The 25,089-nt window shown below is 38.8% G+C and overlaps 1 protein-coding gene across 1 annotated transcript in view; it reads right to left on the minus strand.

The window, feature by feature from the left end:
* The window catches only part of LOC120503286 (sodium channel protein type 5 subunit alpha-like), a 33,588-nt gene extending 11,839 nt beyond the window's left edge, over nt 1-21,749 (minus strand). The window contains exons 1-17 of the mRNA XM_039711679.1: nt 21,495-21,749; nt 20,382-20,500; nt 18,303-18,407; nt 16,620-16,748; nt 15,772-15,863; nt 14,844-15,047; nt 12,235-12,292; nt 11,407-11,548; nt 10,144-10,341; nt 8,843-9,022; nt 7,828-8,217; nt 6,992-7,121; nt 4,993-5,231; nt 4,449-4,649; nt 3,345-3,698; nt 1,191-1,628; nt 181-327 (exon numbers count right to left, since the gene is read on the minus strand). Of these exons, the coding sequence (XP_039567613.1) occupies nt 181-327; nt 1,191-1,628; nt 3,345-3,698; nt 4,449-4,649; nt 4,993-5,231; nt 6,992-7,121; nt 7,828-8,217; nt 8,843-9,022; nt 10,144-10,341; nt 11,407-11,548; nt 12,235-12,292; nt 14,844-15,047; nt 15,772-15,863; nt 16,620-16,748; nt 18,303-18,407; nt 20,382-20,500; nt 21,495-21,749 (3,381 nt within the window). The remainder of the gene's footprint in view (nt 1-180; nt 328-1,190; nt 1,629-3,344; nt 3,699-4,448; nt 4,650-4,992; nt 5,232-6,991; nt 7,122-7,827; nt 8,218-8,842; nt 9,023-10,143; nt 10,342-11,406; nt 11,549-12,234; nt 12,293-14,843; nt 15,048-15,771; nt 15,864-16,619; nt 16,749-18,302; nt 18,408-20,381; nt 20,501-21,494) is intronic.
* Nucleotides 21,750-25,089: the final 3,340 nt, after the last annotated feature.

The following is a 25,089-nucleotide window of genomic DNA, read 5'->3' on the forward strand; positions in this document are numbered from 1 at the left end:
AAACCTTTGATTTTGCTCACAGAATTCCAGCTCCAGTATTGGCTCTTGTCCTGCCAGACCAGGTACTGCAAGTTCAGAGCTGCTTCTGGCACTAAACTTCTCTCTGTCCCTGAACAGAAATATGCCTGTGTTTGACCAGTATTGGAAAATTAACATCACTAAAAAAATTAAAATTGTTACCTCTTTTTCTTCCGGTGATGAGAGTTCACTCTTCCTGTCCTTTCCCAGAAAAAGCACACTGAATTCTTCAGAGGAAAATCCCGATCCTTTACTCGAGCTGCCTGAATTTTTTCCTCTGTCTCCCCTTTGCCTCAGGTGATTTTCATCCTGAAATTAATCTTTGGATTAGAGGGGCTTTCTTTTGATTTTAAGGGAATGCACAAGTCAGAGGTGAAAAACCAAGAAGCTATAAATTTCATTTAAAGTGGCAATCTTCAGACAAGAGTTGTAAGGATCATTCTGAGTCTCTGATTTTACCTACAGATATAATTTTTCCCCAACAGAGCAAATGAATGCATTTTAGTGATCCATTCAAAACTTAAATGAGAATTCTTACATAGGAATTAAGGGGGAAATTTAATGTGGGAAATTGTAATACCAGAATGACAATTGTTATTGAAACAGAACTGAAAAATTCATAGAGCACAAAGAAATAGGGTAAAGATATGATGTAGTATCAAAAATATGTCCTTAGTAGAGCCACTCCATACTTAATCCCATGTACTTATAATAATTACTACATACTACACACAGCAAGGAAAAATACAAAGTAAGGATCAGAGCTATCAATTCATATTCTGAATCCATGATATGCAGAACATAATTTTTGCTCTTTTGTGCAAATAATACCAAAACAGTTGACATTATGCATAAATATTTACATTTAAAAATACAAGTTCACCAAGGACTGCCACAATTACCTGTGTGTGCACCACAGCACATCAGCTAGAAATCCTGCAAAAATCTTCTTTTAAAACTACGAAAGAATCTTGATTTGAAAAGGCTCCAAGGATTTACCCTTGCTGTAAATATTTTTACTTTTGGCTCTACTTCAGAACTTTGTAACTCTGGAAATGGATCAACATCTCCCACCTTGTTCTGGTAGAAACACTTCTCCCACCCATCCCTCCCCCTCCCCTCATCTTTCTCCACAATTCTACTGCTCCAACACAAATGAAGAAATCCATTACCTGCTTGCTGCATTCTGTGTCAGTAAATGTGCTCAGTTTATCATCATCCTCAAAACCCTCACTTGTATTCTCTGCCTCAGCAATAGGGACACAAACAAACACATTGGGACTTCTAACAAAATCTTCAAGACCTGGGCACTTGTCCCCGTTTCTCTCAATCCATTCATTGTTGTAATTCTCTTTACGAGTTTTTGGCTCTTCACTCTTGAACCCAAGTGAGTTCTGTGCAGTCAGTTTGATTTTCTTCTTGTGCACTTTCTTTATCTGCCTGAGCTTCCTACAGCAGGCGTCCCACGTCACGCTCCTGACAAAGCGGAATCCCTTGCGGATCCGAGCGAAGGCAATCCGAAGATTGTTCATCTCTCCATCATCCTCTGTTGTCTGGAGACTGTCAGCACTGAAAGAACTCAGCAGCAGTGCAATGAAAAGGTTGAGAACCTGAAAGCAATTGAAATAATAATATTAAAAAAATTAAAGTCCGGAGACTAGCATTGGAAATTCTGAATTCTAGCTTTGAAGAATACAAATGCTACCAAAGTTCTGTCTCTCCTGAGCAAACCAAAACAAGGTGATAAGGAAATGACAGTGACTGATGACATTGTGATTGGTGAAACCAACTTCTCTACCAGAAATTTCAATGTTTCCATTCCTCTCTTCTCAAAAAAAATGTAATTTAATCTACAGGAGAAAACAGAACTGTGTGCCAAATGCATTATTTGGTGAAAGCAACTTTTCAAAGGTTAAAGCAGTAACATTGACTCATGTCCTGTCAGTTTTGTAATTGTCTCTTCATTCTTCAAATTAGAATTAAATCAGGCCTCTGTGGAGCAACTTCCAAAATTCTGTGAGATCAGATTCAGACCCAGAAATTTCCTCAAATCTGCCACGTTATCACAAAAATCAAAACCAAGAGAAGCTCAAATTTTTCATTTTTAAATACCTTCAGATAAAGGAATTTTTAAATATCCTTTTTTTTTTCTTTGTTGTTGCTTGCTTTTAAGGCAATGTGAGAATTCAATTTTTTCACTAGTATTTGGGTTACTAATGGGATCTGTGTATCTTAATTTTTGTCATGGCAGAACTGGGCAGATAACACCCCCAAGCCATCCAAGGACCACAGGCAATGGAGAATCTCAGCTCTCCAGAGATCAATTCATCCCATCTGTCTTAGTTATTGACTTCAGGCTGCAATAAATCTCAGTCCCAGATACCTCTCTCTGCTTCCTTGGACCAAAAGAAAGCCTGGACAAAAAGTGAGGGCTAAACACTTCATTGCTTGACAGTTAACATTAAATTGCAATATGAATCTCCCTCACAGCATTTCATCACTGTCATCAATCCTTGCAGTGTGGAACAGACAGGACATTAAATACATTTTTAGGATTCAGCCACAGAGCAGAGATTTCCCACAAAGGTCTGCCTAGAGTTTAATATGTTCAGAATTTTTTTACAATTAAGAGGAGCTTGGCATATGAATGAAGGACATGAGGAACAAAGTTCTAAAAGAAGATATTTATGATTTGGGCATCAAGAAAGGACAGCACAGGACCAAGGAAGGCAGGCTGTCCCTTTTGTCCCAGCATAGTGTGTTGAGGCTGTGTAGGTTATGCCATTGCAAGATCTAGTTCTTGGATATAAATGTACTTTGAGATGCCTAAAAATAATCCTGATTTTTGTGGTAGCACTGTGGATTCTGCCATTTGCTAACAAAGAATTCAGTACTTGCATGAGGTCTTAATAAAATAAATAAAATTTATTTATAAAGGGACTTAAGCACTTGGCCTAATTAATTCAAGCAGGTGAGCCATAAGCCTCACTGATTATTTACATTGAAATCCCAAGATGTGGAGGAACTTAGCTGTGTATTTACTGCAAAGCTAATACACCACTTAGCTGTGGTGTATTTACTGCAAAGGTGTTTCTTGTCACATTGTCACATGGAAAGGTCAAGTGGTGCTGTGAGCAAAGCTCACAAAATGGGAAAATACAGACAATGGCTCAAAGGTGAAAGGAAAAAGAGGATTTCAGAGACTATAACATACACAGGTAACTTTCCCACCTGTTTTTAGGGGAGCTACCTTTTGTTGTCAGAACAGCCATTAACTGGAGTCCACCACAGACAGGGTGAAGAGAAGAACACATTGTGCAACTTACCACTAGATTTCCTATCACCATGACCAGCAGAAAGACAACAAGGCACAGTGATGGTTCAGCAACCACCATGCAGTCCCACATGGTCTCAATCCATTCTCCACACAGAATTCGGAAAATGACGAGGAAGGAATGGAAAAAGTCCTTCATGTGCCAGCGTGGCGTGCAGTCTTTGCTTATTTTAGTGCAGTTGAGCACATAACTTCTCCCAAAAAGTTGCACCCCTACTATAGCAAAAATGAAAATGATGATTGCCAGGACGAGGGTCAGATTACTCAGTGCTCCCAGGGAGTTACAAATTATTTTAATTAGAGTGTTTAAAGTTGGCCAGGACTTTGCCAGTTTGAAGACCCTCAGCTGCGTAGCAACATAAAACATAGTGTTAGACATTGGTAGAGATAACTCATCTTTGCACCATGCAGATCCTACAACAACCAAATTACTGATATTCTGAACTACTCCATCAATGCAACATTTGTGGCACATTAATACTTTTTAAAATATTTATAGATTTTTTTTGTCTTGGCTGGCAACACTGCACACATAAACGAATCACCTCACAGAGGACCAAACTAACTTGACACCCTGATAAATGCAGGCAGGTGTCCATGCAATTCTCTTGATGTAGATTATGGTGCTTAATTTAATGTAAAACAAAGGACCAAAAGCTCAGGGATTGCTGCCAGAGCACTATGAAAAGAGTCTATATTTTGAAAAAGCAATTTCAATCAGTCCCTGGTATATGAAGTGGATACCTTAACATAATTTCACATCTCTCTTTAAATATTGTTTATTTCTGTTGTACTCCAACACTTTTTTTTCCTAATTTCCTATGCTAGTTTTTAATTATTTGCATCAGTTTTACAACATCTCCATTCTGGAATATTTTTTCCTTTGAATATTTCTCAGTGAACTCAAAAGAAATACACTTCTTAAACTCTGACTCTAGCATCACTATGAGTTTGAGTGTGTTTCTTAAAGCCAAGACGAGGCAGTAAAATAATTGGGGTAAAAAAAAAATAATTTCTTGCCTCCTAACTGCAGAAGTATTCTCTATGAAATTCACAAGATAAAGTTTCATACAACTGAGCATGCGTGAAGCATTACCAGTCTGAAGGATCGTAAAACTGACAGGGTTCCTCCTTTCCTCCTTTCTTTCTTGCTTTTGTGTTTGGGGAAACTCAGTTCAATTAAACTCAGTGTGACAATGACACTGTCAAAAATATTCCAGGGCTGCTGAAAATAGTAATAGGGATCTAGAGCGATGATTTTTAAGATCATTTCTGCAGTGAAGATTCCTGTAAAAACCTGTGACAAGGAAACAGTAGCATCAGCCTGAAAGTAGCCAAGAATTTATCTTATCTCTAGGTCACCTTCCCTCAAATACCATTCATAGACAGGTTCATAAAACCCATATTTATAAAGTCCTGGTGCACTTTTAATGTAAATGGAAGGATTATTTTCTGGCTTTTCAGGAGCATAACAAAGTGTATAAAAAAAATCTGGGAATTGTCTGTATTAGAAACAAAGTTTATAAATGCAGGGTTAGCCATTTTTAATTTTTACTGTTACTTTTTATGTTTCAAATGAAAACACACACCAGCCAATTAATTAATCCTATAAAAAGCCACATAGCTGAGAATTTGCTTACCAAGTTTCCTATTTTAAGCATGAATTTAAAAGTAGGTGACATATTATTGTGCTCCAGTGCCATGAACAGAGTGTTCATCACAATGCAAACTGTGATGGTGAGATCAAAAAAAGGATCCTTTATGAAAGCAGCCACTTTTTCCTTGATTCTCAACCAAAGTGGGCAGCAGTCCCAAATCAGATACTTTAAAGCAAAGTTCTTCAGGCGTGGTGGGCATTTCTGCTGAGCTTCTTCATGTTCTAAATGAAAAAGAAAATCATTCTATCATTACTTATCACTGAACAAGATAGTGAAATAACAACTTGAAGCATTCAAAAGACCAGCAAAGGAAATCTCTCATCTCTCATAGAGCCTCCCTGCACATGTTACCATTCATGTGGTTCTAACATCAGCTGATAAACATGAAAATAAAAACTCAGAGAAAATTCTTTTGTGAAGCACTTCCTTCAGAAGCCTATGGAAAGGGTTTTATTTGTCTCAGATTGGTACTACAACCATCTATCACACAGATATTTGTGATTCAGGGGCCTCACCAAGAGCTTCTCATGCTCCTGCAGGACAACAGAGCAGCTACAGCACTTCCCACCTTGTCCTCACATGGGTGTCTGGGACAACAGCTGTGTCACAACCAACAACTTTTTGTCTCCCTTGACCTTCAAGGCAGTTTAAAGAATCAATGGTAGATATGAGAATTCTGACTCTGGCAAATCCAAATTTCCTGAATTTTGGCCTTTGGCCTTTTCTATGGGAAAGGTCACACCCACCACTTCCCAGCTGATGAAAGTTCAACATATCTCCATTTTCCTCAAGTAGAACTTGGGACAGAAGCTGTTTTGTCTTTGTCATTCTCATCTTTTTAATCAAATCTAAATCTCATAGCTTTTCTTTCTTCACCATTAATAATTAATTAGCCCTTCAAAATACTTTTGACCCAGCTTAATTCCTGTGCAAATTCATTGACTACCTGGAACTAGCTTTAAATACGAGCACAGTAGGAATTACTCATCTGGTTTTCAGGGACCTGGAAGCTTTTCAGAAATAGATGAGCTGGGTCTGACTCATATCCTTTTCTTAATTGGACCTATCCTTATTTCTTCCCTCTGTTTAATTTTAATTTCTATTCCCCAAGGCTCAATACCTACATCTGCACCCTACACCACTTAGTCCAGAGTGATCACTTTGACTCAATCCTCACTCCAGGCCTAGCTCTTGTCTTCCACTAGGGCTACAAGTCCTGTTCCCCCTCAGTTCACAGCTGAAACTGTGCAACAAACCCCAGATCTTTGATGAATTACACTGCAAGGCAAAGCTCAACTGGATGTGTTGCAACTGTGATTCTCCCAGGAAAAAAATCTTTTAAAAAAATTAAGGAAAGGGACCTTCCTGTCACAGATACCTCCCTGTTCAATCCCACACTTGTGTCCAAGAACTGGTGGTAGAGCTCCTCAAAAGGGCCAAAAGAAAACAAAAGTTACTCATCCTGAGTAACTTGGACTGAAATTTTTCAGCAAGATCTGCAACAAAACTACCAGTCATCAAAATAATTGTCACTGATTAACTCCCACCAAAAATTTCCTTGGGAAGGTAAATTAAAGGTATTCAATACAAGAACTGCCACAACTAATTTTAGTTTCATAATCTTATTAATTGTTGAATTCTGCATGCCTGTGAATCCTCTGAATTCTGCCACTGACACAACAGAAATCAGAAGAAAAGTGTCCCAATCCTGCAGGTCAGATGATCAGAAATATCTTCCACCCATTCTCACCCCAACCCTCTTCACTCTCTGTCCTACAAAATGAGCTTTTACAATAGGTAAAGAATGTGTTCCAAACACACAGACTGTGTAACACCTTTTTTTCTAAAATAAGTCCAAATTAACAATGAAATTCCTAAATACACACCTACAAATCTCTGCTAACCTTTAAGAAATATGTTTTTTTTCTTTCATGGCAGACTTACTTTAGGGTTGAAATAAACTTAATGAGGAACCACTTACCCTCCAAGACACTGGTAATTATGCTGACTACACTTGCTGCCCTTTGTCTCTGAAGAGCCTCATTAAAGTACTCCACTGACAGATGAGGAGGTAAATGCATCATGCTGCTCTCATCATGCACAGCTGGCTGCTCAGAGAAGTAAACACGATTAGGGAGATACCACGGGGGTGAAATGAGCCAGGATGTGATGATGGGTAACTGTGAGAGTTAATAGGAACAATGACAGGCAGCCAAATAAATGTACATTTTTACAAGATGTAATAGATGGTGAGATTGAAGGCCCTGCTCTCTTATGGGGCTGCAGTGAATGGATCCTGCAAGCATGTGACATGGGGCAAGCACAGCCTTGGAAATGAATGTATGAGGGGAAATAGGCCTAAGAATTATTAAAAAAACTAATGGAATAGGAGAGTAGTGAAGGATAAATAAAGGGAACTTACAAACAAAGCTGCTGCATGATGCTAAAGGGGCTATGAACAAAAAAAAAAAAAAAATTAAAAATCATGGGTATTATTCAAAATTACACCCCTGAGCAGCATTTGGGATGAAAAGGGTGACTTGTAATTTCAGCACTAGGAACCTTTCAAACTATGTTACTGCAATTAATGAATAGCAGAAACAAGGTTTACAACAGGAAGACCAAAATCTAATTTTCAGGAAGAATCAGACTAATTAAAAACCAGTTTCTACAGACAATTGAAAAATTCCCACGTCAGCATGTTTGAGTTCACATCACTGTTTAAAAACCCTTAAAACAACAAAAAAACCCAACCCTGCCGCTGATCGACAAAGCACCGTATAAAGCATATATTTAAAATATTATATTTTTCCTCACCAGATTCCCCTTTCCCGCATCTTCCATGACTGGTGGAAGCACGGCTCCTTCAGAGGACACAGGATCTTGGCTGTGCACCCTGCTGCTCCCTCCTCCCAGCCCAAGGTGGTCGTCCAGGCTGCCCCCCTTGCCGCTCCGCGCGCAGTTCGGGGTGGCGGGGTGGGAGCTGGGGCCCCGTTGGCTTTGCAGGCTGGGCCGTCGTCCCATCTGCGCCCCCGACAGGGACTGGCAGCGGGGTTTGTGTCCCCCAGCTCCCGGGGTGTCCTCGTCGCCCAGATCCGCTCTGGAGGCCACCTCCACCGCGGGCGTTTGGAAGTTGAAGACGCTCCCGTGGCTCAGCCGGCGCTTGGCCTGGCTGGAGCTGGGGCCGTACACCAGGCCCAGGAGAGACTGGAAGCCCAGGGAAAGCAAAACAGAGAGAGCAGGGTAACATCGTAGAGAAAATCTGGGGGAGCTGTAAATTATTAGAGCTTTGTAATGTTTACTGTCGACCACTGCAAGTCCAAAACTCCTACTTGATTTAGATTTTCTGGGAAGGATTATGTTTAGATTCTCAACGGCAGATAATAAAACTTTATGAGCTGTACCAGCTATTTTTGAGATTGCTGGTACAGCTCATAAAGTAAGTAAGTATTTATGTAAGTATTTTTGAGATAATACTTACATTTTGTACTTACATTTAAAGTATGAAATTTTATACTTACATTTTAAATATTTTTTTCACAGAGAATGACGGCATAAAAGCTAAGTTCTGGTAGTCTTTCACTTCTTTTTATTTCTTTTTGTTATAGAAAATTTATTCAACTATCTTAACTTTGCTTTCATCCTTCATTTATAACACTTCCTTTTCAAATTAATTTTTTCATCTAATTCATCTTTATCTCAACATTTGTTTATTTTAAAGACTTAAGAGTGATCTGTGTTTGTAATGGAATTTTGTTTATGCTTTCAAGCCATTAATTTTAAATTAAAATTAGAAAAGCTGTAAGGATCTCAGATTCAGATAATAGATTACCAACTTTCGTTGACTGTCTGGGAGCTGTGACTTGGGAAGTTCTTCTTCTTCATTTTCTTCTCTCCCCAATGACTTATTTCTCTTTTTCCTATTGCTCCTTTCTTTGATTTCTTTGGGTGACAGAGAAGAGGCTTCAAAGGAGCTAAGTGACAGGATATCAATCCCTTTAATACCCAGTGACTGAAATTAAAAAAAAAAAAACATGGATAATAATTTTGCTGGGTGCTTTGAGTAAAAGCAGAAAGAAAACTCTTCTATGCTCTATATTATTATTTCCTGATAACAATTTGTCTTTCACAAAACTCGTTAAAAATCTTCAAATACGTGATAATACTAAAAGAAAGAGGAGAGAATTTCCCCAACATATGGAGCACTGAACAATTTGCTATTTGTAGTGTGTTATATGATTACAAGTACTGGGCCTGCCAGAGGCAAAATAATCACATTATAGCTCCTACTCCTCCATATGGCAAATTTGCTTACAAAAAAAATGCTCAGTTTGAAAATAATGCAGTGGACTATTTCCTTTCCCCAAAAGAAATGTTCAAACTGTAATAAAAGGCTTTCTTTTCACTGGGGATCCTTGGGACTCTATTCACAGTGTGGAGGATTTTCCTTCCAATGCTGAATTTAGGGTGATATTTTTAAAACACAGGAGTGTCTTGTTCCAGAAGCTTCTATGCCATTTAAGTTACCAAGAGACTTTTCATTCAACTACAATAGCTTTTGGCTCAGATGTTAATGCAGCAGAATTACTGTATGTTTCTTTGCTCAGCAGCCCAATTGACAAAATAGAATAAAAATTAATTTTAAAAAAAGCTAAATTTTCTTTCGGAAGCTGCTGGTTGATGGAATTTTATGTTTTCCAGATTTAAAAATACTGCTTTTCTTAAAGCAACATCACTCTTTAATGCTTTTTGTGCAGAACAAGAGTCATTGTTTCACAGGAAATATTGTTCACAGCTGAACAAGGAATTGTTCTGCTGCTCCAGGAATCACTAATTTCAATAAATTTCCACTTGTTCCTGTTTCCATAAGTGGTTTTTATATACAGCCGTACACAGGGAGCAATGCTTTTTCTTGTCTGGATGGGGCTCTGAGCAACCTGGTCTAGTGGAAGGTGTCCCTGCCCATGGCAGGGGCTTGGAGTGAGATGATCTTTAAGGTCCCTTCCACAGAATTCACAAAATTCCCAGAATGACCAGGTTGGAAGAGACCAAACCTAAACCTGCCCTTCCATCCTAAACCTGACCAAAAACAGAACAATGAGACAAACACTTGCAAGTGAATAATTTACATACCTCTTGCTCCTTCTGCAGTAATTCCATAGCTTCCCGAAATTTCCTTTCCTTTGCCTCAGTTTCAGCAATGGTGGCCTTGTTCTGGTCCTCGTATGCCATTGTTACTACAGCCAGAATCAAGTTGACTAGATAAAATGAGCCCAGAAAGATGACCATCATGAAGAAGACTACATACACCTTCCCAGAAGCTCTGAGGGTCTGCAAGCAACACACCCCAGAGATAAACATTACCACAAAAAGCACCAGGCAGGCTTTCAATGTGTCTCTGAAATTCCTCAAAAGCACTGAGTTTCCTACACCCAATGCTTCAGGAAGCTTAAATGGAATTATAAATTTCTTTGCTATTCTTCCCAGTTTTCCTCCCTCCTCCGTTACCCTCAAATTGTAAATCCTATGAAGACAGTGGAGGAGGCATTTTTACATTTTTGAAGGACAATACAGAATCCTTTTAGGACTTTTTTCCAAGAGTAGAGTGAAAGAGCTGGTAAGCACTTCAGCATCCCTTTCCCAGGAGTTGCAGGCAGAAGGAAGGCACGTGAACCTACCAGAACCATGCCCTGGAAGAGTACACCATCGATTCTGGACATTCCCAAAGTTAGGGTGAGAAGAAAGGAATGATGGGAGCAGCTATGCAGATTAGGTTATTCCATATAAGGTGCTGTTATGAACCCTGCTTTCTGATTGGTTACTCTTGTGTTCTATATAAGGTATAGTTTCTGTTTCTCTTTGTTCTTTGGTTCCCTGCCCTCTAAATAAATTTGTGTTTGCCTCATTTTGTGGTCTTCTGGAGTAGCTCTCTACAGCGTACAGCTTATGTTTTTGTCGTGCATTTATTGTTAGTGCGCCTTTTATTTTCCTTTATTAAACTTTTATTTTCTAGCACTCCTGTTGTACCTGTCCCTGTTTTAGTTACTGCCATGCCCCCAGCCAACCCGGTCCTGGGATTGTGCCTGCCACTGGCATCGAGGTTTTTCCAGCAACACCCTCACAGATGAGTCATTGATTGTACATCCCATAAGACAATCAAGCAGGCATCTTTACATTTTAGAAGGACAGTACAGAAACCTTCTAGGACTTTTTTCCAAGAGCAAAAGGGCTGGGAAGCACTTCAGCATTCTTTTTTCCAGGAGTCATGGGCAGAAGGGAAGACATGGGCTCAATGACTTGCAGCTATTGCTTTTATTTGAGGTGTCTTGTTCTCTCTACACATTTTCTGCTTCAACTAATGAAGATCAGTTCTGAGCTATGCACAGAAATTGGTACCTGTTGGTACAGACGTTCCCAGTAGTCCTGGGTCATCAGGCGAAATAAGGAGAGAAAAGCCCAGCCAAATGTATCAAAACTGGTGAAACCATAATCAGGATTTGGCCCAATTTTACAGCATTTATAGCCAGGAGGACAGTCCCTAGAATTAATAGCAAAAAGTGGAACTCTTATAAATGTGCAGATTTCAAGGAAAACTTCAGCTTTATGTAAGAGTTCTGATTATGTTTCAGGTCTGCAGTTCATTAGAGTGCAAAAAATTTTCTACTCCAGGTAGTACTGGCTGGAAGGAGGGATGGAAAAAGCAGCACCCATAATCCAGAATACAGAAAAAAAAAATATACAAAGGAGCAAGACAGGCTGGAGTGGACCACCATCCCAGGACAGCCCCCTCATCACCAATCCTCATCCCCTGCCCCTCATGCAAAGCAGCCACATCTCCCTCCTTGCCCAAACCTGCCCTCCAAAATTAATGTTTTGTTTCTCCAGTTTAATGCTCATGAGCCTTCACAGAGAGGAGTGTCTGTCCTGTGCTATACCCCAGATACTTTCACATTTTCAGTTGCCTCATACATCCATGGAGAAAAGGAAGACAACACTTCAAGAAAGTCTAAAAGACTAGATCTGAATAAGCCAACTGCAAGTTCATACTTCATTCCCTGCAAGACTTAAATTGTATGACTGTTTGCTATACTTTGTTTTCTGTATTCCTGTTTCTGCATTCAAGGAAAGCTTGGAATTTCTGCTTTTGTCTCACATGACTGAGCAAATACAGGAGCACTGAGGCAGAGAAAACTTCCAAGGAAAAAATAATCTTAAATCACTCACCCAGCACCAGGACCACACAGCAAAATGTCCACAGTACCATTTTTCCTAGCAAAGTCATCTATTAAAAAAAAAAAAGGGGGGTGGGAAATTAAACCCAGAGCACTTTCTAGCCTGAATCCTCTATCATTTAATATTAGTAGTGATGAGTAACCAGTGACCTGTAAGAGCAAGTACACAGGTTTCTCATGCTCACATTAACTGCACCAGATTGCAGGATGCCCTGGCCTCATTTATAAACATGCATATGTGTATGCATGAATTTCAGACTGAAGGCACTCCTTTAATGATGAATTTTTACAGCTATTATCACTTTGGCTACGTCTCTGTAAAGGAAATTAAGAATTCTGTGGCTCAAAGAGAGTCACAGAACCCCAGAGTGGTTCAGGTTGGAAGGGACTGTAAAACTCATCTCATTCCACCCCCTGCCATGGGCAGGGACACCTTCCACTATCCCAGGTTGCCCCAAGCCCCATCCAGCCCAGCCTGAGACACTTCCAGGGATCCAGGGGCAGCCACAGCTTCTCTGGGCACCTGTGCCAGGGCCTCCCCACTCTCTGAATAGAGAATTTCTCCCTAATATCTAATTGAAATGTTAAACCAATCCAATATTTGCTAAAATATTTTCCAATATTTTAAAATGTTGGCACAAACTGGCAGAGTTCTGGCCCATACAATTACCCCTCTGAATGTGTGCAAACATTGCTAGGAGTAGAATAGACCAGTTCTGTTTCCAATGAGCAATAAAAAAGTTCAGTTCTGAGGGGGAAGAAAGAGTATTTGGTTGTGTGAATATCCACCACTGCTGAGCCTAACCCCACCTAGCTGAGAAATGCAGATTTATCCATTAGGTTGCTGGAGCTGTGCCCTCTCTGAACTCTTCTCCTATTTCTCTTAGCATTAGTTACTCTGTTATCAGCAGAATCAAAGTAAAAGCTTTAGCTAATAGCTAATTATCTCCATTAAGGTCTGGATTTATTATCCCAGATGTAAGGGAGGTCTCACATCTCCCTGATGCTTCTCAAGCCTCTCCTGTGCTCATCAGATAAGTCAGCATGATTCAGAGGCACCAGGAACCTTTGATATCAGCTCTGCCATACCATGTAAATACCCCATAAACCAATTAATCCTATCTGAGCTACTTTCCACTGGAATTTTGCTCAGCTCCACTCCTGAAAACTGGAAAAAAAAAGGTTTTTAAAAAAGATTCAGTGATTGAACTTCAGAGAATCACAATAACATATAGTTCTCCATGTGGGAGATGGGAACTTCCCACAAAATCAGGAAGAAAGCAGTCCATAAAACTATATTAAAATAGTTTTACAGAAAACTGAGCTTATAGGGCTGCACATCCTAAATCCTATAAGAAAGTCATCTACCAAGCATTAAACCTGTCTGGGCTCTCCTGTTATTTTGGCATAGGATTTGAACAACACAAAGGTTGTGAAGCAGCACAGATTTTATATTTCTCTGTTTTCTCCATATCATTTCCTTTGTACAGCTTCAATGTTTTGCATATACTAAATATAGATCCTTTTGGTTCTTGTTCTTCAGCACAGAAAATCAGCATTTTTAGCCCAGCTTTGTCTTATCCATGGTCTCTGCTATGGTGTTCTAGTCACTGATTTATTCCTGTTCAAGTTTGCTTTCAATTACAATTTTTACAGCATTCCGTACATGTAAATTATTTGGTTTTTATTTGTAGTCTTTTGGTAGGAGCAGGAAAAAAAAAAGGTTTCACTCAAAAATCTTTTCTGTACTTTCTTCCCCTGGACCGTGAAGTTGTTGAAGAAATCCTGTCTGAACAAATCTCCAGCACAGAGTGTGGACAAACAGCAATTCAATTCTGGGTGACTTTTCATGTATTTCTAGAGTTCCCCTGGGAAAATTCTTCTCTCCCTGTGCAACTGCTGTGTGTCTGAACTCAGTGGGGGAGATTTTCTTCAGTGATGAAGCTTTCTTCATATTTCTGGCTCAGACATTGATTGAGTCTGGTTTTCTCACATATATTGAGGCTTCTCCTTTAACACAAGGGTTTGCTTTGCTATTCTGAACTGCATCTTACAGTTGTTCATCTGAGAATGCTTTGATGCATTTTCAGATCTCTGCTCCATGGTTCCATCACCAGTCTCAGCCAAGGTGTAAACATGAAACATGTACTGTAGATATCTCAATATAAGACATAAAATAAGATATATTTGATGTCAAGAAGTAAGTAATTTGTCTTTTCAAAAAATTCCTCTGCTTTAAGCTGAGGAGCAGTTCTCACTGAGCAGGAAAATGAAGATGCATGGGCTCTTCAGCCTGTAGTAAAAGGTGAACTTTGGGGAATTACAACAGAGAACGAGCTAATGCATGTTTCAGTTATTGTCATATCATTCAGGGAAACAGATCTGGATGTTACTGGAAAATTTGGGAGTGCTTTTTCTTATAATGAAGGGAAGGAGAGCATTCCTGGATGCCTGTGAGCTGCTCTGGCAATCAGAAGGCCATTATCAGGTAGTTACTCATCAAAACATAAATCAAAACATCCTAATTCACAGCAGTGGTTATACATGTGTGCATGGGTGTCTATGGCATCATCTAAAGAAGAATTATTGAGAAAAAATTACCTGAATCATTAATAAACTTTTCATAACTTTCCCATGTTTTATTACAAAACTCTGTAGTGTTCCTGATACACTTTTGCCTGAGATTGCCCTTAAACAGCTGGAGGCCTATGAGGGCAAAAACACTCAGGCAGAAGACAGTCAGGATCATCACATCAGCAAGCTTCTTAACAGACTGGATAAGGGCCCCTACAATGATCTTGAGCCCTAAAAAGACAATATAAAAAGGAAAAACAAGATGAAAAACTGAGATTCAAATACCACACTTGATTAGAGTTAAAACAATGTATAAAAGCCAAAGTGTAAGAATTATGAGATAAATAAGTATAAGAATTTTGGGATATGTGCCAAATATATTTGTATTACAAGTATATTTAGGGTGAGGGTGACTAATATGAGAGAAATATTTTTCCTCCTTTCTTTGACCCTACAGTTTTAATTAATTTTAATCTCTGAAAAATATTCATGCAAAGGTGACAAACCAGAGATAGTCTAGTTTTCTTTATTCATGCATAATTCCATAATGATACTTCCAGCACTTGTTTGTGAAGATAATATCCAATCTGAACCTCTCCTGGCAGGGATTGATGATGTAAAATCATTAGTGGTGGTAAGGTCCTTTGAATATCCAGAATTATTTCTGTGGACCCGTAACACACGCATCAGCTAAAAGCACACTCTGTAAAACTGACATTATAAACTCTGAAGTATCTTGAAAAGCACAATAAAAACAAACTATATTCAATATTCTTTCTAACACTTGATTCATTCTGACTGGGACAGATGAACTGAGACACCTTTTGTGTGCACAAATTCAGCTGTGCCTGCAACTTGTGAAAGACACAGGAAAAAAAAAAGCAAAAGCCTTTTTGAATGAAGCAAAGAATGAGTTGTAAGTAGGAGAACGTACTCAGCAAGTAAGATTTCTCACCTGGGACTACTGAAATGGTTTTCAGAGCCCTGAGAACCCTGAAAGTCCGGAGGACTGACACACTCCCCAAGTCACTGAATGCTCCCACATACCTGTAAAGAGCAGATGTGAAACACCAAGTGCTTGAACAGAGTTAACAGGGCAGTTATTTCCAGTGGTCATTCTTGGATGTCAGTCTTTCCAAGCATTAAAAAGATACATATCAAGGATTTGTCTGAATAAATAGAAATGCATTTCTTCATGATTAGAGTTTCCCTCTGAGGTGGCTCCTGGCTTGTGCACAGCTGCTTTTCTGTGAGCATCTTTAAACATCATTCATTTAAAATACTAAGGTACCACTCAATATTATGAATTTACAAATGCTGGCTGAGCTGTTTTGATCTCCCTTCTGTAGCTGCATTTAACCAGTATATAGAAACTTGCTAATTACCAGAAAATCAGGCTTTAACTACAATTTTTGGAGATGGAGGTGGATTTTAATCCACTCTTCCGGTGTCTATACTCATCACCCTTACTGCAAAATTATACTTTCATTCATGGGGTCAGCAGGTCTCTCTTTACACCCAGCTCTTACATTTCACCAGTCTCACCACATCCATTCACAGATACACACCACTGGGAATATCTTGCTCTGCACAGCTCTGTTCCCTTCTTGAAAGACTAAAACATTGTCGTAATACAGGGAGTGCTAAACGAGGGGAAAAGTCAATGTTCTAGATAGTTTCAGGTGCAATTAGGAGCCATGGGCTGGTTTTTAAACCACAGACAGCCTTTTGCACCACAGCAATGAGAATTTCTAGCACAGAGAAAGAAGGCAGGTAATCCATATTTTATTTGTTCCCACTTACGCCATGACGATAACGGTGAAATCCAACCAGTTCCAGGGATCCCGAAGGAAAGTGAATTCATTTAGACAGAATCCTGTTGCCAGTATTTTTATCAATGATTCAAAAGTGTAAATGCCAGTGAAAGTAAATCTGAGGAGGGGAGAAAAGAGCCAAAGAGCAATATTAGCACTCAACAGAAGAGGCACAGTCAGACTATTTAATGTCTGGGCCAGCAAACTGAGACAGTGCTGGAGAGAACAAACAGATTTCTGCTGGATTTCAGTGTATTCCATCAGTATACACATGGACCTGGAGAAAGCAGCTGACTGCAACCTGGACATGGCTATTAATGTGCAACCCATGACACACTTATTGGAATTCAACAATTTTTTCCCAATTCTTCCATGTGAGACCCCATAATTTCAGAAACACCAGACTCCCAGTTACTAGCTAAAATAAAGATCCAAATTTCTATCTTCCTCCAGTTTCAACTGGCCTAGTGAATGTGTGATATGTTGTGTTATTTCCTTTGAGCACACAGCAACCATTTCTGTGTAGATTATTTAAAACACTTAGAGGAATACAAGAGTAGAGGGTTTTCAATTTAAGATGGCAATTATTCTTATTAGTGGAAAATTAACAGTAAAAGCTCTTCTGGACTTAACTGAGTGCACTTATAATTTCAAGGAGGCAGTGATATCCCTACAGAATTCAAAAGGCTTTCATTTGGTAGTCAGCAAATGCACTAAGAAATTATATGGATGTAATGCTTCCCTTTTTATTTGGAAAGAAGTATTCTGAAATTATTCTTGAAATGCATTTGAATGGTAGCTGATGTCAACAGCAGATACAGCTCTGATCCAGGCTTTAACTCTCTCACAGGTAGAGAAGCTCCTCAGCATCTTCTGGTGTTTTATACCACGCAGAGTCTTGTTCCTGCTTGCATGACACTTTGCCATTCCAAGCTGTTTCAGTGCCATTTAACATGATATAGTAAAAAATACTTTAAAACCTGTTTTTAATACTAAGTATTTAGGAATCTTCTCCTTTGTGTTAGGTGTTAGAATTATCAGTATTCATATTCTAGCATTTTTACCAAAGTGAAAAAGTGACAGCTGAAATAGTCTCTTAAAAAAACCCCAAACCAGCAAACTCATGGCATTATATGTTTCAAGACTGACTGCAAAACATGGGTTTATTGTGATTTAACATTGCAGGTGTTGGCAGCACTGAAGATAAAAGCTTTCCATTCTAACAGCACTCTGCAGGCCAAGTGCTTCTGACAGAACATTTTATTAGAGCAAAACTCAGCATTTCAATATAATTAGCCATAATTTTGAAAGACAGCAACTCTCATGTTCTAAATCAGCATCAGTAACAACAGGAAATACATCTTGATAGAGAGTTAATAATTACTGAATAACTTCAGAAAGTGGGAAAACTGGAGCAGCAGAACAGACATGAAGCCAGTTCAACAGTGGAATTTAATCTGCACTTACTCTCTCCTATAACATCAAAATTATTGTATATATTGGGCTTAAAGACAAAACTTCCTCAAATAAAATCTAAATTTAAAAAAAACCCTTAAGACCAGGAACTTTCCTTTTTAATCTCCCACAAATTATCTCAAGTGAAAGAGGCAAGTCTCAATAACTCAATACAACTACATAAATAAAAAAAATATACATACCCACAGATACTTACTCAACATATGTGTTCCATGAAGGCGATGAAGACTTGGATGACTCACTCAGGGCCATGAATACACAATTAGTTATAATGGTGCACATGATAAACCAGGTGAACAATGTAAGGCATGGGAGTGAAGGCAAAGAATATGACATGGATTCAGAAATGTAACTAAATATTGCATCAGTCACTGGCTGACAGTATCTGGCTTTTTGTTTAAAGCACATGCAAGAACAGCATGCACAGGTATTCAGTGATTTTGAGCCATGCTAGATGACAACACACTACTGCTGTTATTCAGGGATTTCTGTATTGATTACAGATCTGCTGCTCTAAGTGTTTCTAGCCTGGAAAAAGTCCCCTCAACCACTTTAGGATTGGGTGGAAGGATGCAATTTTAGTTTCATTTTATGGCTTACAAGTTAAACACTTGCCCAATCACACAGGTGGAGCCCAAACCTACCTCAGACCTGGCAATGCTCTTCTCTTCCAAAGGACAGCACTAAATCTGACAAGGTGATTGCAGGAGTCTCAAACAACTCTAGACCATAGAATCACAGGATATGCTGAGTTTGAGGGGACCCATCAGGTTCATCAAGGCCAGCTCCTGGCCCTTTTCAGGACATCCCAAACGTCACATCATGTGCTGGAGCATTGCTTCAGGCTGGTGCTGTGACCACTCTCTTGGGCAGCCTGTGCAGTGCCCAGCCACCCCTGGGTGAAGAACCTTTTCCTGATATCCAGCCTAAACCTCCTCTGGCTTGGCTCCAGCTGCTTCCTCAAGTCATGTTACTGGTCACCAAAGCAAAGGGATCAGGGCCTGCCCCTCCACTGTGTCTCACAATGAAGCTGAAGACCACAGTGAGTCTCCCCTCAATCACACATGTGGGCAATCCATAGGGTAGAGGAGTTTGGGAAAGACATCCATCCTTGCCATTATCCATCATCTCCATCCTCACAAAAAAAAATAAATCCTGGCTTTAGCTCTAGGCATGGTCCAGCTGTTAGAAGGAGCTGAGCCACTCATGGAAGTGCCAATGTCAGCCAAATTCTGCCCAGAGAAAGCCCCAGATGAGAGGCATTGCTGTTCCAGGGATGTCTGCACACTGCTGTGATGACAACCTCGAGCTATTGAAGTTACCTCCCACCACAGGGCCAGGAGATGGCTGGAAATCTGAAATCCACACAGGGACATCACAGACTCCACTCTGGGTCTGATTCAGTCTGAAGCCACAGCTCAGGTGTCCTTCCCCAGTGCCAAACTGGAGTAATACACTTGTGATTCCCATCCCCTAAATTTGATATATGATGTGGGATCTATATTACCTTTATATTCCCAAGGCATTCCCTGCAACAGAATTCCTGGAAAGATTTACTTTCATATACCTCAGGTACACTTTTTGAATCTTATTTCCCAGAGAAACTAAGTTTACATGAGTTTCTTTCTATGTGTTTTCCTGTGTGTGCTTGCCTATCTCAACCTTTTCTCTCAAAACTGGCCAATGGTTGATCAGCTTTGGCACATGAGCTGAATTTAATTCCCACATTTGGCTAAGCAGAAGATGAAAAAGAGGATGGAAATCTTAGCAATCTTCTTGCTTGGGAGAGGCATCAGAATGAGATACTTGTTTATGACACATCAAGAAATCAATATAGAGATCTTATCAATCTTCTCACTGGCAAAGGCTTCAGAATGAGACACTTGTTTATGACACATCAAGAAATCAATATCAGAGCTCAAAATACAAACCTGTAGAAAATCAGGCTTAATAAGCAAAATACTCACAAAACTTATTTCCAAATATCACAAGAGCACCAAAACACTAATAATTAGAATCTGTTTGTAGTGAAGAAAAGACCAGACTAACTCAAAGCTATAAAATACAAAAACACAGGATTATGTAGGGTTTTATAATCAAAAAGAGTGAATAAAGCTGATAAACAAAACACTAATAATATCTAAGGTGATTCATAATTAGAATCTCTCTGTATTGAAGAAAAGACCAGACTGACTCAATGCTGTAAAATACAAAAATACGGGATTATGTAGGGTTTTATAATCAAAAAGAGTGAATAAAGCTGATAAAAGGATATGAATGTACCAAAATTTTAATTGCTCTTCTTCGTATTGGGTGGAAGGGACTGAAGATCCACAGGGCACGTGTAGCAGTAAATCTGTAGATTGTTTTCTGCTTGTTTAGCACTATGAAAACCTTTTAAAAATAAACAAACAAGAATTTATCAGGAAGTTGAACACAAAACTTATTTTTGTGCTATATCCTCTTGCGTCAGTCATAAGCAAGAGCTTGAATTTCACTTTAGCCTGGTTAACTGGAAAGGCTGAATAAATTTTCTATCCTTTCATCAGAAACTTTAACTCTCAGGCTGCAAAATATTCCTTAGAACAAACTTCTTTTTTCAACCCTGTGATTTGCAAAGAGCTGTGCACATTACTAATCTTGCCTATGATTATTCTCTTAAAATAGAACAAACCCCTCATTGAGTCAAGATATACAAGAGGTGCAAGGAAGAACTGCAGCTTTTTCCTTTGTTTGCTGTTGTTGACAGTGATCCTCTAGCTCTTAGACTGTAGAAGTTAGTTCAATGTCTAACCTCCTCTCAAGCAAAAAATCTTAATTCCCAATGGATTAGTTTCCATTTCTCTGTTTGTTATTGAAAATCATATTCTTCAATATGTCACAACTGGAATATGGAGCTTGAGTTAGAAGATTGTAAGGATTCATCAGCAATCATTTTAAAATAATCTTTGTACTTAAGTATCATTTATTGTATATGTAAGGGGAACATAAGCATTGAGATGGAGTGAAACACGTTGTTCAAAAGTGTGGAATTTACGAAAATGTACAAAATTACTATAACTCCTAATTATTATAATTTCTTTCTAAACTCCCCTTTTCTTCCTTTATCCAGTTTATTTTTTCTGCTTCTTTTCTGCTTCAAATCTTAATTGATTTCATATGATTCATTATTAAAATTTAAAGTTAAGCTTTTTTAAAAAAGATTACAGCACAAAAGATTACAGCTGTGCCAACTGCATGCATTGTTTAACCTAGAAAGGGATGAGGGTTTGTATAAAGGGATGGAAGCAAAACTCTTTGACAGATTGCCCACAGAAACTTTTGGCAATGCAATAAATTAAATTAAATTAATTAAAAATAAAATCCAAGTATCTTGGTTGGCTCTAACCTTGTGATCTTTGTAGTAGGGGTCGAGATCCTCCAGTGGTTCCCCAATGAGCTCTGGAGGAGGATTTCCATAGAGAGCTGGCAGCTTCTGGAAAGCTTTTAGGTCAAGCTGGGGACGTGTCTTCTCCTCAGGTTTCTGCTCTGTGGTATTTTTTTGACATTTCTTTTTGGCAGCAATTCTCTTTTTGATTGCTGCCAAGGATTCCTGAGTGAACCTGTGGAAGTTGTTGGTTCCAGGTAGCAAGAATTCAGCCATTTTTTCATTCTTCTCTTCCTGTCACTGATTCTGTCCAAACAATAGAAACAAGTAGGAAGGAAGTCAAGTAAGTCCAAAACAGACAAGTTATGGAAATGAAACAACTGTTAGCTCATGTATGGCTAAGAACATCAACTTTCTAAGCCATCAGCTTCTACAAAAGTAAATTTAAAAAAAAAAATTAAAAGGAAGAAAATATATGATAAATACTTTTTTCAGTGAGATGTCATCTCCGTATTTTTTGAATTATATGCACAGATAGGATGTGAGCAAACCTCTGTAAACTTAGGAGTGTATTTGGAGCACTTCATGTAAGATACACATTATCCTAAATGCTCTTCAGCTGCTCAGGAAAAAAAAAAAAACCAAACAACAAAACCCTACTCTTCTGGTTCAGCCCAATATTTGGAAATGTGACAGTAAAATTCATCCAACTGCAACATCAAACGTGGGGAAGTTGTCAGCAACAGGAGGATCAAGTATTGAATTAAATAATGCAATGGGAATACTCAGACAGAAAGTCCATCCTGGTGGAGCCAGCACAGGAACAAGTAGCATCCAAGAGGATTTAATTTGTGACCCACAGAGCATGGAGCACAGAAATGCTTGATCTGACAGAGTTTATATTTTATGCCTTCCTCTCAGAACAAAAATATTGAGAATAAGCTAGAAAAACATTTTGCATTTTTGATTGAGAAATCTGGCCAGGTTTTGGATAGAATTCATCCACACACAACCTGAGTGCATGCTCTGCAAGGAGATTTCTCCAAAATATTTTCTTTGCTTATGATCTCTGGGAAGATAGCGTTAATTCAGTAAGGGGTCAGGGAACTCCTGAGCCAGTGCAGCTCCACCTGCACCCTGTGCAATGACCCCACCTGGTCAAGGGCTCTCCCTGTGCTGAGCAGGCACAGAAGATCACCTTAGAGGCACAGTCAGAATTTTTCATTCAGGAGCTGCCATCACCCCTTCAAGTGTGCTTCAAATTTCACTCCATAACAGCAGTGAGAGCTTAATCTTGAAATTTAAGTCCTGCTGCCAGACAACCTGTTCTTCCACCTTTCCTTTCCATCACTACATGGAACACCCCAGGAAAACACAGCCTGAGCCAAGAGGCTTTGTTTTACTTTGTAAACAATTTTTCTGTATGTGCTGACTGCCTGTGTCTTCCTTTTCATTTCTCCCCAGATACAACATGATTTCAGTTGACCTCACATTGCTGAGCTGTAGGAAACCATTGCTGTGAGAACAACAGCTGGAGGCCAGTGACAAACTAACTGCAGTGAAATTGCTCCATTTTTGCAGTCTGCCTGCCTCTCCCATTAAAGCAGCACAAGAAATTATGAATATGAGAAGTAACCCTTGCTCCCAGCACAAATTAACATCATTTCTGGAAGAGAAATAGGACAGTCAGGCAAGAATATTCATTATTCCATACTTTTCAATATCAGGTTAACAGTCTGGAAGCTGTGTGTAGTGTTACAGCAAAAGCAAAAACTACAACATCAAAACAAAACTACAAAACAACAAAAACTACAACTGACAAGATTTCAAGCCTTCATCTGGACAAAGCAGTGTTTGTCTTGTTGATGTTCAGAGTAATTCAGATGTTGTGGTATCAGTAATGGGGGCTGTGAATGATGCATGAAAAGATGCAATTTCTGTGCAATGCACAGAGGGAATACAATAATTACTTTATTAGGTTTTGTGCCAAATTTTCCAAACATACCCATCCCTCCACTTCCATAAAAGTTTACCTGATCTCAAAAGTTGACCATTAAAATTCTGTGTTTGTTGCAGATTTCATTGTGGTTTTATGTCTTCCCTTCCAAGAAACCATCTTGTAACCTTCCAGAAAATAAACTTTGATTCTCCCACCATTTTCCCTCAAGACCATTTCTGGGCAGAGGAGATTCTAGGAAAACAAGAGGTTGCTGGCTAAGGACGGGGAATTAGAAGGAAGCACGAGGGCACATAGAGCCTGGAGTCCTTTGCCAGAGCTGGAGAGCAGGCAGGGAGATCTTTCCTGGTGGTTTTATAAATTGCTTCAAACAATTATGGAAAAATTAATTTTTCAAACATTAAGGGAAAGAAACCAAGCCTTGAGCTTGTTGTCTCACATGTCAGCAGCAAAATTTCCATGAGAACAGCTGCAAGCCATGGAGCAAAAGGCTAAAACTACACTTTTCAGCCATGGGCAATTCTGAACAAATCAGCCTAATGCTGAATAAAATCTAACAATTGTTAGAAATTGAGTAATTGGGGAAAAAATGTCCCTGATCCATTCAAGCATCTTTAAAAATATCCCCAAAATAATTTCTGTTACACATAGTCTCAGGGAGGGTGGCACACCAAAGACAGTTGAGATGTGTTTAATTTTTATGTGAGCAGGTGTCAATGGAGCAATTTGACCTAAAGTAGAAAAAAATGTTAATTCAAAACCATTTTTCTCCTTCATGTCACAGAGGAAATAAAGTACCATTTTGGCCTTTTCTCAAGACTTGAAATACCTACAAAACAGTGTGACATTTAATATCTCTTGAAAATGAAAATTTTTCTTATCCTTGGAATTCCTGAAGACCAAACACCGATAATGAAATCATCATGATCAAAGAATAATTATTTAAATTTAAAAAAACAAAGAAACAAACAAAAAAAACCCTTTCATGATTTTTTCTATCAGCTATCAAACATACTTTATAATCATTATTTCTCAAATACCAAAATATGTAGCTGTATATATTTCCAAAGTGAATAAAGATGCCTTCTTCCAAATTTGTTTTCCTCTTTAGGAATACTCTTTGTGAATAAACTGGGAAACATGGTTACTGTCAAAGATGTTTTCTCTCCTTTAATTGTGATAACAGTCACCCCAATTCAATCCTAGTTAATGAACAAAATTGTTCTCAATTACTTGCTTTTATGGCTTCATCATCTGTTATAAAAGAGGTAAAAAATGTTGATTATTCCTGTGTTCAGCATGACCAAAATAATTAGTATGATCAGAGTGGCCAGGATTACCCTATTTCTTTTTGTTTGTTTGGTTTTATAACTTGGCAGATGTTACTATGCTTCACTTGGGCTGTGTTGCATCTTTCTACACCTGAATTTCTAGAGGAGAAGTCAAATTTTTCTAGAACTAAATAAATAAAAATGTAAATTATAGGAGATCAAAGTTTCTGTAGAACTGTTCTACTCTTCCTCCAAAAACATTTCTGTGTTTGGAGGCAGATGATTTAATCAAACCAAGCTGACATTTTCTTAATGGCTCTTAAGATACATATTAAAATACACTTGTATCTTAACAGGTGTAACTTTTTAATCAGAGAATAATTTGAGT

This window comes from Passer montanus, unplaced genomic scaffold, assembly GCF_014805655.1.
Source record: "Passer montanus isolate IOZ18808 unplaced genomic scaffold, ASM1480565v1 scaffold10, whole genome shotgun sequence".
Taxonomy (NCBI): domain Eukaryota; kingdom Metazoa; phylum Chordata; class Aves; order Passeriformes; family Passeridae; genus Passer; species Passer montanus.